Below are 17,938 nucleotides of genomic sequence, written 5' to 3' on the forward strand. Positions count from 1 at the left end.
CGAGGCACGTACCATAGACATGGCAAAGAGGGGTGTTTCACAAAACATGAAGTAAAATTGTTGAAAAAAAAATGTTGGAATTTGTGAATTTTGGACTTGTTTCGTGACTTTTTGGCCTTCGGCTCGGGCCATTATCCGCGTCTAGGCCCTAGCTGTTTTTAAACATACTTGTTTATAACTGGCCAAGCACATATTTATTCCCTTATTAATATGTTCCTTCTTGGAAAGACAGACCAGTCTCTTTGAAATAACTAAATTTGTGTGCAGTTATACTTGCTGCATTTGGTGTATCAAAACTGGCACCTTTAGGTACATGTAGCTTGCGAGTGAATGTTTTGTTGCGATTTGGGTATATATGTATAACCACATTTAACTCATGATGGTAATAGATCCTGTATTCTATTTGAAGAAAAAACTTTCCAACACAGTTTTACTAATCAGAATGATTTCTATAAAGAAACTCCAATATTACATCTCACTTGGCATACCATTGGTACTGTGATACTAACTCATTGTCTGCAAACATTTCCATTAACTCGGAAGGGTGTCGGCTATAATCAGAGGCTTCACTTTGTCATATTCACTCACTAGAGGCCACTTATGGAGTACCGAAGTGTGACGTCATTTAGAACCAGAAAGTGTAGTGCAAACGAATGGAGTACGGGCTCGTGTTGCTTTTCGTGCTGAATCACGCGCTAATGTCTTTTACACACATTTTGTGCCTGTGACGTATTCACTTTGGTACTCCATTACAATGGAAAAGAGTAACAGTTATATTTTCTGCATTTTGGGAGCATGGTGTCCTGAAAAATAAAGTTTCAAATTAAACTGCAAAATTGAAACACTGTTTAATAAGCAAACAAGAAAAATGAAAAAAGAGAATCACTGTGTGGGATTTTGGAGAGGGAAAGGGCTCTGTTTTTGCATATCGGTTTTATGATCAAAATGGTGGATTAGCGTAAAAGAAAATGTCTGTGAATCAAGAGTTTGTAATCTCTAATCACAAAACCAATTTGTGACTTGTCAAGAGAAGGGGAAAAAACAAGTTTAGTGCACTTCAGCTCCAGTAGGAGCTGGAAACAATTGTCTTGGACTCGTGCTCATTTTGAGGAATGCTGATTTGGAGTGGTCTTGGCCTTTCGCCTGGGCTGCATCCATACAATTAAAATTAATGCAAAACATCCAAGATTGTTGTGATGGATTAATTTTTTTGTACCCTTTTGTTCACTGTGATAGCACCAAGCACAGTGACTGCTTCATGATCTGCGTGGGTGACTTCCTGGACATGTTGACCAGTCCGGAGGGCCGGAGAGTGACCACAGGCCTGGTCATTGGCTGCTTGGCTGACACGGCAAGCGGCGAACTGACCTTCTCCATCAATAACAGGGAAATACACACTAGATACCTGGTGAGCTTACAGGCTGGAGCCCTGTATAGGGGCATTGCTGGGGGTGGGGTGGTGGCACCCATCTCCCTCCCCATTAATCCTTTTGCCGGCAAAGTCGTGGCTTGTAAGCTAAATAGTGTGTCTGTTGGTAAATATGATGTGACAAATAGTAGATCGTCACTTTGAACAGGCTCCCAAAAGTCAGATGGCGTCATCCCCCCCCCACCCCCTTCAGATTGGTCTGGCGACCCCATAAAGACCTTTTCTCATACATGTATGTGATAATAACAAACAACTGTGGTGTTTATATAATACTATAAACTACAAAGCACTACAAAGTCTCAAAGCGCTTTAAAATTACTGGTATGGTATCTAATCCCCACAGGTACTCATTTATACTCTTTGAGTGGAGATATGCAATTGTAGTAAGGTGTCTTGCACAAGAACACAAATACAATGTCGACAACATATACAAGTAACATTGGCCACAGGGCTCCACTTCAGAACAGGCAGTGCCATTATAGTTTCTGAAATTGGTTTGTGCCATGACAATGCTACCTCCCCTGTAGTCCGATTGGATTAGTGTTCTCTAATACGAATATATTGCAGAATGCATTGCCAAAGTGTGCACTTTCAGATATTTTAATGAGGCTGACCCTGTGTCAGAGGACGTAAGGGCAACCACATGCTGCCCAATTCCTGACTCTATATCGGAGTGAGATATTGAAGCAGTATGGTTTTGTTGACAAATTTGAATTTGGCGACTGAAAGTTGAATTTCCAAACCTTTTTAGAAATTTGAAAAGTGTCCCCCCTCAAAAAAAAAAAGAAAAAAAAACAAAACAAATGTGAGCAAAGCTGCATAGATATTCTAAATAGTTATGGTAGAAAGCTGCTTTAACAATCATCACTATACTGAACATCGGTACATGACGAACATCCCCTTATAAAATTTAAAATTTCGGAGGCCTAAGGCTTGAAGCCTCCGAAATTTTAAATTTTACACAAAACATTGGAGATTGAAAAATGGCTTTGACAAATGACAGCTATCCCAAGCAATATTTTGTGGACCCAAATGTGTTCACTATAGTGAAGCTCTACTGTAGTAGGCACTAGTTAGGATTGTTACAGAGAACCAAAATTTCTTTCTCAAGCTCAATTTGACACTGTCCCCATTACCATTTAGGTTCAGCCCTGCACCAAGCTCTTCCCGGCTGTCTTTGCTCGTCCAACCAGCAAGGAGATGTTGCAGTTTGAGCTTGGGAGGTCAAAGGTCAGTGGAATCATTTCTTATAAGTTAGTTAGAGTGACATTTCTGATCCAATTCAACACCAGTTAAAAAGAGAAGTTGTTGAGATCCCTATGATGTGATGTAATTTTGTTGAGATCCCTTATGATATTGCATCATGACACGGATATGCCACAAATAAAGCTGTCAATCCAATTGAATGGCCATAAATTGAATTTCAAAACAAAGTTGGTTTTTTTGAATAATCATGCCTCTGAACTGTGTGAAATAAAGGGCAGTCCCTTTTTAAGTGAATTTGGATTTTTTTAAAAACTTTTAACAACGCAACACAAAAGACAGAATAGACACAATGCTGACAACTTTTTGCTCAAACATTTGGACAAAAATGAATCAAAAAGCCCCTGAAGAACACTTAAAATGGGCAGTACAAAGAATTCTAATGAAGGTCAAAGGAACATGGAGGTACAGTACCATGATTCTGTTCAACAAATCTACTGCATATCCCCTTCAAAAGTTTCTTGCATCTCACGTCCGGCCAAGAATGACTCTCTTTATTTTGGGCTTTACTTGATTTTGTTATTTTTCTCCCCAGAATTGCCTTCCTATCTCGGCTGCCTGGTTCAAGAGCGACTCCCACAATCCCGTACCCCAGTGCCCCTCCCGGGTCAAAGTTCAGGTCATGCGGCCGTGCGTCTGGTCCCGGGCCCCTCACAAGGCCCTGGATGTCTTGACCCGCAAACACTCGGACAATGCCGGCTGGATTGTGTCATGCAGGACACCAGGTAAGATTGCTGGTAACCGCATATGAACCACGCGCTGGAATTGTGGTGTGTGGTATATATTGTAGGTCTGCTACGAATATATTGAATATTCGATCATCAACCAAGCATTTTGCCGGTTCGAGTATTCGTAAAAAACCCAATAATTTGCTGCGCTAATTCCTTGGTATACCGTGACAAATGTACAGTGGAACGCCGCTATAACGAACATCGTGGGATCCACAGTAAATGTTCGTAATAGTGATCATTCGGTATAGCAATTTTAAGCTGCCGGTGCTCTGGTACTCACTTTTCAATAAATGGCGCCCTTCATAACTTCACCCTGCACGCCCTGGTAGTTACTGAAAGACGACTTCGAACACGTGCCGACTATTGAATTATGTTATTACACAGTTTTGAGCTTACTACCTATATCGATGGGTGGCTTTCCCCTTCTATGCCTTGGGGAAATAATAGCCACTTGTCGCTTTTCTGTTGATGGTTTTCAACAACAATGTTCAGTTGGTTTTGTACACAAAAATCGGGAGCCAAGGACGATGTTCGGTATAACCGAATGTTCGGTATAGTGGTGTTCGGTATAGCAACGTTCCACTGTATTGTGTCATCAAAATAATAAGTCCTCCAGGCATGTTTCATGGTGGTATAAGGGTCGGAGAGTCACTTTGGTTGAAGCCACCCTTTGTGTTTGGGGTTCACGTCCCCTGCAAACAATGATTTAATCATTGTTTCTGTCTCCCTTTCCGATGATATCACTCCGAAGAAAAAACATTTTCAAATAAATAACCCAAACTGGCCTACTACTAGTATACTCAACCCCCAAAAAAGTGAATCCATACCGAGTTTGTCGCTACTGTTCATTTGAAAAACTAACAAGCGTGACTATATGGTAATACTACACTACCAGATGCTTGTCAATGGCATTTTTTCGTTGCGTTGAAAAAACCCTTGTCACTGTTCTTCTCTCTAGAGGGGAAAGTTATACATATCAGCTGGCAGAAATTGATGATGCTTTTTATATCATGTATTTTGATTCAGTTTCCTGGTTGGCTGTTCACATCCCAGAGGCAAACCGATGTATAGACATTTTGGAGTTGATTGAAAATCCAGACTTACTCAAGTAAGTACTTCAACGCAAAAACAAAATACTGTAGCATTTTTTACATAAATGTTGTTTTGATTCGTAAAAAAAAGAAGTTGTTTTGATTCGTAAAACTCAAGTAAGTACTTCAACGCAAAAACAAAATACTGTAGTGTTTTTTACATAAATGTTGTTTTGATTCTATACCTATATCAAATTATTCCATGTCAATTTTTATTGGTTAAGTCTTTTTTTTTTTACAAAATATGAATCCAAGTTGAGACTGTCTGCTACAAGTCACAAAATATCAATGGAAGTTGGAAAAACAATATTCCTTCATATGGTGAAAGAAAATTAGATTTAATGATTCTTTGTACTGTTTTACAGAAGCTGTAAAGTGGAGCATATCTGAATTGAAGAATAAGGTCAATAATTAACTTGGATTTTACTTGTCTAAAGAGAACATTATCAGAATAGAATTCCTGCCAAAAAAGAAATGTGACTAAAATATTGACGCACATTCAAATTGTGTATTCAGTCTCAGATGGTTTCCCCAACTAGATATTTGGACATCAATGAAGTTTCAAAGGCCTTATCTTCGAGGATGCAATTTTTTGTTCTCAGGTTTCATGCCCATACCCTGAAGTTGTACAGCGCCGTGTGTTCCCATGGCAACCATCATGTGGCTCATGCTTTGTGCAGTCATGTGAATGAAGACCAGCTGACCTACTGTATACAGTGTGAATGTAAGTATAGATTCTGTGTGCAGAACTTTTGTTGACTTTAAAAAAAGTTTAGAAAGTCTCATGATATTATGATCAAAACTAGAAAGCACTCAGAGAGCACAAACCTCCTCCAAGGCTAAACAATTCCCCGTCATATTGTCAGTACTCCCAAAAGAAATGCTCGCATAAATGTTGAAGAATCCTTTAAAAAAATCCTGGATCCAGACCCAGACCCAGATCCAGATCAAATCCAAAAACTAATCGATTTGTACTTGTAAAATTTTTCATGCAAGTCCATAAGTTTTGAGTTATCTTGTTAACAGACAAACTAACCAACAAACTTACCAAATCCGATGAAAACATACCCTCCTTGGCGGAGGTACATGTAATGTAACCACAAAGGGAAACTGACCAGATGCATTTTAATATTTTTTTTTTAAATTGACCAAAGAAATTGACTGGAGTAGGGTTTGAACCCTGTTCCGGTGCTCTACAAACTGAGCCATCCAATCCTATGTTGGCGGTTCCTCATTACGTCAATGTCTCTGTTAACCAATGTAAATGCCATGTAGCCAGGGATCATGCCCAAAGTCACGATGCTAGCAACATTAACAATGCTACTAGTCTGGGAAACGGCAAATAGGGATCACGCCAGGACGATATGGCTTTCTATCACAAATTTCCAAGTAAACCGTAAAGAAGGGAATCTGACTAGGTGCATTATAATAATTTGAAAGGTGAGCAAAGAAATTAACCAGAAGGAGCTTTGAACCTGTGACATCTGGAATACTGTACGGGTCCTCGACCAACAGCCCTATGTCGGTATGTTGGTGGTGCCCAAGTTTGTCCATGCCTTTGTTCAAAATAAACAAAGAATCAGACTGGATTTGGGTTTGAACCTGTAACCTCCAGACTGCCGTTCTGGTGCTCTATAAACTGAGAAGGGGGTTTGAACCTGTGACATTTAGAATACTGTACGAGTCCTCAACCAACTGAGCTATCGAGCCCTATGTTGGTATGTTGGTGGTGCCCAAGTTTGTCCATGCCTTTGTTCAAAATAAACAAAGAATCAGACTGGATTTGGGTTTGAACCTGTAACCTCCAAACTGCCGTTCCGGTGCTCTATAAACTGAGAAGGGGGTTTGAACCTGTGACATCCGAAATACTGTACGAGTCCTCTACCCACTGAGCTATCCAGCCCTATGTCGGTATGTTGGTGGTTCACAGTTTTGTCAATGCCTTTGTTAAAAATGAACAAAGAATTAGACTGGATTCGGGTTTGAACCTGTAACCTCCAAACTGCCGTTCCGGTGCTCTATAAACTGAGCTATCAAGCCCTATGTTGGGGGTTCTCCATTTCGTCAATGCCTTTGTTTAAAAATGAACCAAGAAATTGACTGGAGCAGGATTTCAACCTGCGACCTCCGGGTTGCAACCGGATCCAACTCGATGACTATTTCTTTTTATGATGTGATGCACAGATCTGTCCGGTCCTCTGCGAATGGGCTACCATGATCTACTCATCTCCCTTCATCTAGCTACTCATGCCAACGCCAGGTAAGAAGAATTTAATTGCAGATCAATGTGATGTAGTGTAAAGTTCTGCGGTAACAGCATTTTTGTTTTCATTTGTGAGTTGTGTGTGGTTCTGTAAAGCACAGTTTAACAGGGATTCTTTGCAGGCACTTTGAAGCTAATAGACTGACCCATTAAGCCCCGCCCCCGTGATGTTTTGACCAATCATAGTCCTGATTAGTGTCCGACATGTGTACACAAATGTCCGACATGCATGCCCAAAAAGTACTAATTTTTGAGATATTTAAAAATGTTGCTGTGGTATAACATTGAAAATTTAACAAGATGAAACAGAATAGAAAAAGAAAAAAAACAATGCCTCTTCAAAATCTGGCCGTACCCCACTGTACTTGAAAATTGAAATGTGTTGACTTAATGCTCATTTGAGGTGACAAATGTCCCTCGCAGTGGTCTCCCCATCTTTCTCTTTGGAACTGCTGAGGGATGTTAATCACAGAGAGTAAAATGTCTGTTTAAAAAAATATGGGCACTTATGGTTGAAACACTGAGTGAAATTCAAGCCCATTTGCACTGCCATAAATATGAACTGAAAAGTACCAGTTTCCTTCCTCTATGTGTGTGATGCAGATTGATGACCCAGGATGAGTTTATCATTCCCCTGATGGCCGCTAACCAACGCTACGAGGATACCGGGGAAGAAGGCTCCAATAACAGTTCATCCATCAAGAGAGCCCTGAGCACCAGCAAAACAGTCTCCATCCGACCAGAACAACTCTTCTCTGACGATGGGTAAGTATATCATATAGAACAGCCCCTTGAATAGCACTGCAATGTGCCAGCTAGCATTCAGATAATCCGTCATGAGGCAGTTGCGCAAAAAAGTCCACATTCATTGGAGGGGTCATAATTTTGAATCTGATCATCTTATGATGATGTCATTTATGTAGACCTTTGGGGAATGTTGTTAGCTACATTTTAATACCCGTTTGCTACCAAAGACTGTAAATCGTCCAAGATTGACAACAGTTTATGAAAAGTGATTCAATTTGAAAAGTTGCAAATTTAAAGATTACGCGAGGCGACATTGCTAAGTGTAAGCGCACATGCCCGTAATTGGCCCCCATCGACTGCACGGTGCCCGAACAAAGCGCGGGCAATTCAATTTGTGTTCCCCCATGCATGCAAGCACTGTGCGATTGGTATTCCCTGCTGTTTGTTTCGGTCAGTGAACATTGTCATGCAGCAATTTCCACTCGTATACTCTTTAAATTTGCAATTTTTTAACTGCATCACTTTTCATAAACCATTGTCAACATTGGACGATTTACAGTCTGCTAGCAAATGGGGTATCAAAATGTAGCTAACAACATTACCCAAAGGTCTATATAAATGACGTTATCATAAGACGATCACATTCAAAATGATGACCCCTCCAATAAATGTTCCTTTTTTGCGTGTTTAGTTTACACAGTGCTTTTGCCATTGAAGGATCTGTGAATGTGTAGTGAAAGCTTGCCAAAATTGGACTATACCCCCAAAACAACTAGGGAAACACTTGCAGAATAAATGAGCTCCCTATATTTTACGGAATTTTAAAGCACCAATTCTGAATATGGAATTTTTTCTATATTTAGATCCAACGTGAACCTCCCCCATCGTTTGAGCGAGACACGCCCACCGCCCTTTCAACTCAACGCCCTCAAGAAACACGTGATCAACCTTCTGACCCAGGCAGTCGCCCATGGAGTGTCCAGCTGCCGGGATCCTATCGGAGGAAGTTACAACGACCTCTTTGTGTGAGTACCTCTAAAATCATTTTAGACCAGGTTGTTTTATTTCAGAAAAATCTACCTGAATCATCTTCAGCTTTCCCGAGTCTGAGTCTTCCTGAGTCTTAGTCTTTTTGAGCGCTATTGAAAATTTTGCAATTTTTTGGGTCTTCCCGAGTCTTTTTGAAGTCTCAAAAAATTTGGAGCCTTCTGTGTCATCTTGAAACTTCCTGAGTATTCCTGATTATATCTTGAATACTTTATGTCTGCAAATCTTGAAATTAATAATTAATTCCGGAATTAATCTTATACTTTCCTGAGTTTCCCTTAGTCTTTCTGTGTCCTCTTGAAATCTGGACTTTTCCTAAGTCTTTCGGAGTGCATTTGAAATCTTGAACCTTCCTGGGTCTTCCAGAGTCTTCCCTTAAGTCCACTGGATTTTATATTGAAATCTTGACATTTTGTAAATTTCATATCCTGCAATCTACCTGAATCATCTTGGATTTCACCGAGCGCAAAGGATAAGATACAGAAACGTAATATTGGCAAGTTCACCCACTTTCTTCTGTCCGCTACTTTAAATCTTACAGACCACTTCTGCGACTGTGTGACAAGTTGCTCGTCATTGGTAAGTGCCGTTAATAAGCATCCCATGAGAAAATTATTCAGTTTTTTGCTGGACGATAGGAAATTAAGAACATTTAAATAAAAACAAAATAATTTGTTGGTCCGCATTGACAGTGGATAGTCCCGGTACGCAGATAAAAATCTGTCAAAAAATAATTGCGTGTGAAACATGGCAAACGAAATTCAAAGGCATTCAAGTAGTGTAATCCGATAATCCCTCAACAACGGTGGCCCATGGCAGAGTGTGGTTTCTATTGTACACCTTACTGGCACTCTGGAGTTAATTCCCTGGGCTAGTTGACTCATTCTTAATGAGCCCATGGGCCAGGCTGGATGACCTCGTGCATATACCAATATTCATAACTTACGATCATCCTTTTCAAAATGCTCAGACACTGTAAACCCACCGGTTACCACCGGGAACCGGTGGTTACCAGCCGTTGCCCGCCGGTTCGATTGATATCTGTTCCCTAACACACCCAGTCGAAGATAGTCATATTCTATGTATTTTAGTTGACATTGTTGTGAACAAGTCCTTTTGTGAGTCTCAACAAAAATCTGGCTTGATACAGTAGGAATGATAAGACGTGAGGTCTTTGTATTCATGCCTTTTATTATCGGTAGGATCCTAGTTCTTACGGCAAAAATATGCTAAGAATCTTCATTTATTTGAAAAAGGACTCAACTTTGATTCTGAATCTGAATTTGTTTTCATATTTTCACATTTGTTTCTAGGTGAATTTGACGATGAGGATCTCAAGCAGCTTCTAATTCTTATCGATCCAACGACCTTCGATGATAAGTACAAAAAAGGTAGGAAGCGAAAATCATTTGTAATTCCTGAGATTCGAAGTCCAATTAAGTGAAATTTGCCATCCATTGATGTAAGTTTTATACTGTGTATATTTGAAGGTGTGCAAAACAGTCATAAAAATGGTCACAGAGTTACACTTGTTTCATAGAAAAAGTTGTCACAAATTAATGGCCTACATAATGGAGAAGAATTGACGAGTACTTTACAAGCAACTTCAAACAACAAATGTGATGCGATCAAGCTATGTGAGTCGTTTGTCGACCCTGGTCAAACATTTTTTATTACAGATTTGAAAAGAGCACAATCTCAGCATTACTGATGTGAAAACCGCATGCTGATACCATCTTTAGTTCAAATATTACGAAAGTCGGAACACCAAGAGATGTAATGAAGTGATGTGATGAAGTGGCCCTATTTTGGCTGTATCTCCAAATAAAAATTCCAGACAAACGATTTACTTAGCTTGATCGCATCACATATGCAGTTCTAAAAGATTTGTAAAGAGTTTTCAGTCCCTACCTAATTCCGTGGGTTTTGCCTGAATCTTGGATTTTTCTCCCAATTCTGAGTATGAACCAGCGCCAAGTAAGAAAAAATAAATGTAAGAAAGCTCAAATCAGTTTCAATTTTGTTTTTTTCTAGGAGTGAGCGAGGGAGTGGGCTTGCTACAGATGCAGCTAGACGAACCAGTCAAGTTGGAGGTGTGCTACCTCCTGCAACATCTGTGCGACAGCCAGCTCAGACACCGCGTCGAGTCCATTGTCAACTTCTCGGAAGACTTTGTAGCCGAATGCCAAGCTGTAAGCAAGCTCAATACTCATAACCCATGGTTGTCTTGAAAGAGAAACTACACTGGAATGTTTGGGCCAATTGAATGGAATTCTTACCAACAGCTTAGCAACTGACGATGTTACAACACAAAATAGGTCTTTGCTTTGCACTTTTAGCCTCAGTTTTGCACCAATCTAATTTCATCAAAATAAAGTCTGTCCCGAGCTATGTTTTTTTAAAAATGCATATGGAAAGGTATTGTAAAGTTCTTTTTTAGGACAACATTCCCCTCTAAAAGATTGGATTTTTCCCAAATCTTTTTGTACAAAATTTTTGTACATACAGATTTTATCGTTTTTTTGTTTTCATGTATTTTCTGTAGGACCAGTTCAGGCGGTTTATGGAGGTTAGGAACAACGATATGCCACCTATCATCGCGGCCAAGAAAACCAAAGAATTCCGCTCAACTCCACAAGAGCAGGTAAGGCCTTGCAACGGTGCTGATCTCTTTGCGATACAGTTTCAGCAGAGTAGGATTATGTTTTACCTTTTTTTGTGCCATCATAGTAATTTGTCACTCAGCATTATTGTCACAATAACTTTAACTCAGCAGAGATTGATACTTATACCTCCCTGGCACCTTGGATCATTGACCTAAGAAGGAATCACATTTGGTTCAAAAATATGTGTCAGGTGAAATTACGTAAAATACTCCGCGCATGGATGATTAACTTCAACTTTTTAATGTCAGCTTCACTAGTGAGAGGAGTCATTAAAAGTTTTCCAATCCAAAAACTTTGATTTGTGAAAATACACTCATGGAAAGATAAACAAGCAGTCTGCGATCAACAGTTTTCTTTTTTAAATTCCAACCTTGTTCTCAGTTTTAGTCCCTTTTAAAATAGGACGAAGCCCAAAGCCAAATTCATTACATTTCCCATGTTATTTTTCCCCGTTTCCCTGTCAAGATGCGCATGCTGGTCTCCTTCAAGGGCAAAGACGACAGCACCAGCCCCTGCCGGGAGGATCTGCGCGAGGTCCTGGACTCCTTCCACAGCAACCTGGTGACCCACTGTGGAGTCCATGAGGTAGAGGAGGACGAGCAAGGGAAGGGGGAGAGGTCCTGGCTGGGGAGACTGTTCGGCTGGCTGATGGGCCACGGCGGGAACCAGTCGGATAGCAAAGACTTCTTGCAGAAGTTCTCTGGAGGTAATAGAATCAGAACTTTTTTAATCGCTGTGGGCAGTGAAGGCCTTTTCTCTCTCTCTACTTGTTGTGATGGGGGACAGTATTCAAATCATAACCATTCTTTCCCCCCCCCCCCCTTCCCTAACTGAGAATAAATCTGTACCCATTTTATCCTTTACAAAAACATTTGTAAAGGCTGGTTCATACTTCATGCAAAAGCCAAAGGAAAGAAAATGTCATGACGTCAACAATTAAAGTTTCATTGTGACATTCTTAGTTACCTTAACGAATTTACTTCACATTAACATTCCTATGAAGTGTGAACTTGCCTTAAGGGTCCAATTTCATGGCTCTGCTAACCACAGAATTCCATGCTTACTATCATCGCCATTCTGTGCTAACAGCCCAGGCAACAAAATTGTGCCCTAACCCTGTAAGCACAGAATCCTTAGTTACGGGATGTACGCATGTGCATTAGCCAAAATTCCTCTCTTACCTGTGAAATATCCTTACCTTAAGCACAGAATTTTCTGCTACAGTAATCATTTTTTTTTAGTGAATGGTGAGCAGAGCAATGAAATTGGGCCCAGTTTTTGGGGAGTACCCAGTTCAGTTCTACCATTTTGGCACAAGGGAATGATGCAAACAGTTATCTCTGCACTCACAAGTACCAGTTTGCTCTTGGGTGACAGGAAGCAGTTTATGACAAAGTGTCTGTCCGAAGATATGAAGGAGTTATAATCCAAAATGTTGCATGGCAGCAATGTTTTAAAAGCATATAGGATCATTTATCCCAAACGTAACCCACCGAATTATTAGCAAAAAGCCTACTTGGATTAAAAATCACACTGGCACTAAACACCCCAACAATCAGTTAATTGACTGATTTTTGGAAATACAGAGTGCTATTGACGAAACGTATTTCGTGATCAGAAGGTTGTGCGTGTTTTTTTTTCACTGTTTTCTCGAAAAGTGCAACATCCACTGAACTGAGACTTCAACAGGTTCGGTTTTGAACATTCTTCTTTGGATTTTGAGTGGTGTTGTTATTGGAAATGATTAAAACTGTCCTTAACAATCGTTACTCTTTGTAATTGTTCGCCATTAAGGGTGTACTTGTGCACAGAGTCCATACACACTGCATTTTGTGACCTTCATGTGATAATCAAACCATGGCAGTAATCGTTCTCCTTTTTTTCCCACCCACCATATGTCGTAGATTCCTTGTCCTATCTGATCTCGGAGACCATGATCCGATGGGCTGAGGAGAAGCACGTCAAAGATGCCTGCTTGGTCAGGGAAATGTTCAAGCTTCTACACAGACAGTATGACGGTGTTGGGGAGGTATGTTATCTTTGCATTTGTGGTTTGTAGCATTTTCTGCTTCCTTAGGCGAAGTGGGAGGAAGGAGCAATGTTTACCTTCTCTGCGGTCTTTGACATTTTGCTTGCCTTACCTGAATAAAAAAAATTGCTTTTTTGGTTGTTTTCGGACCAGTTCAACTTTGTACTTAATGCCGTAGGAAACTTGATTAGACTTGTGACTGGACTTGTGACTGGACTTGTGACTGGACTTGTGATTGGACTTGTGACTGGACTTGTGACTGGACTTGTGACTGGACTTGTGACTGGACTTGTGATTGGACTTGCGACTGGACTTGCGACTGGACTTGCGACTGGACTTGCGACTGGACTTGCGACTGGACTTATGAAAGGACTTGTGACTGGACTTATGACAGGACTTGTGACTGGACTTGTGACTGGACTTATTGGACTTGTGACTGGACTTGCGAAAGGACTTGTGTTGGACTCGACTACAACAATGATGCGTAGTACTTTAAAATGTGATGATTGAAAATAAATCAAATTAAATCTTATAAATTGAAACCAAAGCAAATTTCATGAGTAAATAATATGTATTCACTCATACAATAAATTTTGTTATAGTTGTCGTTGCCCTAACCAATTTGCTACTGTCCAAACTTTACATGAATGCTGTACCTGGTTTTAAATACATTCGTTACCCCCAAAAAAGTATGAAATGAGCACGTTTTATAAATGGTCCTGAACTTGGCATACTTAACTTATGGTATTAATGCCCCCAGTCTCACACTTGAGCACAGCAGGTCTAGTCTTGTTCCATCTATTTCTTTGGTGTTACTGCCTGGAATGTGATCCGTTACTTGTCAGTAATACCAGTGTAGCACTCTGTAATTTGGTTTAGCTCCAGTTTGGGAGGAGGGGATTTAAAATCTGTAGGTCACTCCATTCTTTTGACATTTTTTGCCCATCTTTTTGTGAACTTAGCTTTGCAGAGCATTGAACAAGACCTACGTGGTCAGTGCCATCCAGCGAGAGGACATTGTGCATCTCTTGACCTCCCTGGGTCAAATCAGGTCACTCTTGACTGTCCAGATGGGGTCAGTAGAGGAAGATGCACTCATCAAACACCTGTGGTGAGTACAGATTACATTATCCACACCCTTGACCACCCTCTCTCCAAACATCGGTGTTCCCACAGTCGTGGAAAAAACCTGGAAAATCCCGGAATTTAAAGCTATCGTGGAAAGTCAAGGAATTTCATTTTAAGATTTCTGTGGGGACCCTGCCAGAAATAAGCATTAGATGTTTCAGATAGAAATACAAATTTGTGTTCAATATTAAATTAGTGTTTCTTGCTTTGGATTACCCTAGGGAGTTAACGGACAACAAAGTCTTCTACCAGCACCCTGACCTGATGCGGGCCCTGTGCGTCCACGAGACGGTCATGAACGTGATGGTCAACGTCCTGGAGAAGCACCAGACGGCTGTCCAGCTGACCACGGGCTGCTGTGACCTGGGTGCAATGAGGGGAAGCCGCACCCTACCACATCAAGTCAGCTCGACCTCCACCTCGGCTAAAGTTCAGGTCAGTCTAAGCTGGAAATTTACATATTGTGGAATTTATATTTTTGACAAATTGATTAATTGTGATGTGCTACTGCAAATTCAAAAAATTGACTCTACTGGGCAGGTTAAAAAAAAATTGTGCTTTTTTAGCATTAATGAAATAGAGATCTTTCACTTTACCATGGGATGTTAATTTTGAAAACAGATTGTGAAAGGGTGAAACAGAGATATTGCTAATCAATATTAGGTTTTGCCCTTCACTGACGTATATACGCTGTGTACTCTGTGTGTTACCTCCCGATTGAAAGTTGGAAAAAAATCACTTGGGTGGGACTCGAACCCACAACCTCCTGCTTTCTAGTGCAGACGTCTTACCACTCGACCACCGAGCTATCAGGATTGGTTGGCTGGGTAGAATCTGATGTACATGTAGCAGCGGGTACCGCAATTAAACAATTCATAAGATGAAATACGCGTTTGGGGGATGTAAATCAATATTAGGATTTGCCCTTCACCGACGTATCTTTTCCAACTTTCACTCGGGAGGTAACATGCTGAGTTTACAGAGTTTACAGGGCAAAACCTATTATTGATTTACATCACGCCGATGCAAATTTCATCTTGTGAAGAGAAATTGCTGTTATAAGTTTGGGGTTACACATTTCTTGAACTGAACCTAAAATCATTTTAAAATAAACATAAAGGCAAAACCACATTCTAAAAAAATTTCACAGATTGTGTTAGAAATATTAAGTATCCAAATGTAGTCCGAATTAATGGGCTAAAAATTCCTTTATTATTTTTTTGTGTATATGACATCTTTGAAAAATGTATTCAATGATGAATGCAGCTCAAGTGGAATTGCTTATAATCTGAATAGAGAATATCAACCATTGTGGATTTCACTTTGTGAAAATTTGTAATTTGTGAAAATTTTTAAGCGTCCAAACCTCGTTCCTCAGGACTTCAACCACGAGCTGATCACGGCCTGCTCGCGATTCCTCAGCTACTTTGTCCGAACCAGTGGTCGGAACCAGATGGCCATTTTTGACCATCTGAATTATTTCCTAGATCAGAGCGACATTGGCCTCTGTAAGTTGACCAGCAAAGACACAAAAAGACGAAAACCAAGTCCTTTGGCTGATTTTGATTTGGTTTTTCTTGTTTGGTAGATTGCATGCAAAAATTAAAAAAATTGCTTAAATTGTGTGGACTGTTCCCAAAAAAACGCAACTAATTGCTGATTAGCCAATTTTGTCCATTTGTTCTGAAGCTTCGTAACAGATTCCCCCCTGCTGCTTTAGAGGAAAATATTCTGCCGCCTTCTTAATCAAGTTAGAAAGTTTGTCTTAATCCGGTGCTGCAGTTCTTCTGTCCGCAGTTTGTACTAACATAATTGTTGGGACCGTTTCTCCTGACATATCTGTGGTTTTGAAACTGTAAATTTACAACGGTCAAAACTTGATTTTACGGAAATATCTTTTTTTGATAGTGACCAATATTCACTATCAAATTATTTCAGCAAGGTACCTTCAATTCTAAATTGATGATTACTTTTTTAAAGTTTGCTGGCTGTCATGGTACGTTTTATGCGGTTTTTGGCTGCCACAAGGCAGATAGGAACCGTGCGCTGTAAACAAATTATGCATGGCGTTTGTTATGCATGCTTATGGGCAGAGTTGTAACGAGTCAATGAATTTTGTGACTCGAGTCGAGTCGAGTCATTTTAAGGAAGTGACTCGAGACGAGTCGAGTCATTAGGTCAAGAAGGTCGAGTCGAGTTGAGTCACAGTGTGTGGTCGAATCGAGTTGAGTTGAGTCATAATTTATGTCGGAGTCAATTTGAGTTACTGATATTTGAACGCCATCTTCTAAATTACAGAATGAAAGAAGGAAGACTTGAAATGTGCTGCATGGTACCAAATAGACAGCTTCTGCTGAAATGGTCTACGTAACAGTTAACAAGAAGTGAAACTTTGGTTTTATGTCTGATTTGGCTTCAGGCCTGGAATTATTTTTACACTGACAACGTCAAAACCAAATTGCAATATACGAAACTGTTTCTGATTATATAGAAAACATATCTGATTATTTTTTGAAAGCAGGACATAAAGTTAGCCATTCATTAAGGGCTTAAGAAATTGCCCGATGCCAGTTATGAAACCAAGAATCGGGATATGCACTAAAAGTCTGGTTCCAGGATAGAAGTTTGTGCGCAACATTATAGAACCACGAGGTGGGAGTCATTAGGCATATATTTCTACGCGATAAGCGGCCACACCTTGACGGTAATGCGAAGCATGCGTACATAAATAACTTTGTACCTTAAGTCACAGCAAATAATTATATTTTTGCACAATGTGGGACTTGAGTGTTATTAGCCTTCGAGTTGAGTCGAGTCTTCTGATGAGGGACTTAAGTTGAGTCGAGTCATTTTCTGACAGTGACTGGACTCGTGTCGAGTCAGTTACCCTTTGGGACTCAAGTCGATTTGAGTTGCCAAAAATTGTGACTCGAGTTGGACTCGAGTCAAGTCATTGACTCGAGTTTTTACAACTCTGCTTATGGGTATCCATTAAACCTTTGGCTTCTGTCTCTTGTTCACTTTATAAAAATGACCCAACAGGCACACAATCTGGATAATTAAACAAGAAATAAGCGTTAAAGAAAAGGATAATAGAGTTAACATCTATAAAAAAAAAATCAAGGAAGATGCCCTTGAATGTAAGAATACCTGGGAATGAATGGACACCCAGCGTTTCACAACTAACAAACCCCGTCCTGTTTTTTCCCCTGTCTCACCCTTTGTCTGACCCTGTTTGCTGTGCCGTGTGTGTGGGGGTCCTTTGTAGGATGAGGGATCCAGGGACCTGACCTCAAGCTGTTGCCGATTCCTCTGTTATTTCTGCCGGACCGGCCGGCAGAACCAGAAAGCCATGTTTGATAACCTAGGCTACCTCCTGGACCATGGCTTCATGGGATTATGTAAGTAAACAAAAACCTGGAAAATCCCGGAAAATACAGGAAGTGCTGGGAAAAATCCTTTCCGCAGGTTGTAAAGGAAAAGTGTGGTTATAGACAGACAGTGTTTGAGAACCTTGACAACCTACCGGATCATACCCCAGTGA

General features: G+C 40.3%; 1 protein-coding gene across 1 annotated transcript in view; it reads left to right on the forward strand.

The window, feature by feature from the left end:
- The window catches only part of LOC119740887 (ryanodine receptor 2-like), a 136,085-nt gene that overhangs the window by 110,729 nt on the left and 7,418 nt on the right, over window positions 1-17,938 (forward strand). The window contains 17 exon segments of the mRNA XM_038216354.1: window positions 1,237-1,408; window positions 2,573-2,659; window positions 3,228-3,417; window positions 4,450-4,531; window positions 5,117-5,238; window positions 6,699-6,774; window positions 7,381-7,542; window positions 8,388-8,549; window positions 9,113-9,150; window positions 9,885-9,962; window positions 10,606-10,763; window positions 11,117-11,215; window positions 11,703-11,943; window positions 13,142-13,266; window positions 14,229-14,377; window positions 14,616-14,829; window positions 15,773-15,902. Of these exon segments, the coding sequence (XP_038072282.1) occupies window positions 1,237-1,408; window positions 2,573-2,659; window positions 3,228-3,417; window positions 4,450-4,531; window positions 5,117-5,238; window positions 6,699-6,774; window positions 7,381-7,542; window positions 8,388-8,549; window positions 9,113-9,150; window positions 9,885-9,962; window positions 10,606-10,763; window positions 11,117-11,215; window positions 11,703-11,943; window positions 13,142-13,266; window positions 14,229-14,377; window positions 14,616-14,829; window positions 15,773-15,902 (2,285 nt within the window).

The sequence above is a fragment of the Patiria miniata genome, unplaced genomic scaffold (genome assembly GCF_015706575.1).
Source record: "Patiria miniata isolate m_02_andy unplaced genomic scaffold, ASM1570657v1 HiC_scaffold_5, whole genome shotgun sequence".
Classification (NCBI taxonomy): Eukaryota; Metazoa; Echinodermata; class Asteroidea; order Valvatida; family Asterinidae; genus Patiria; species Patiria miniata.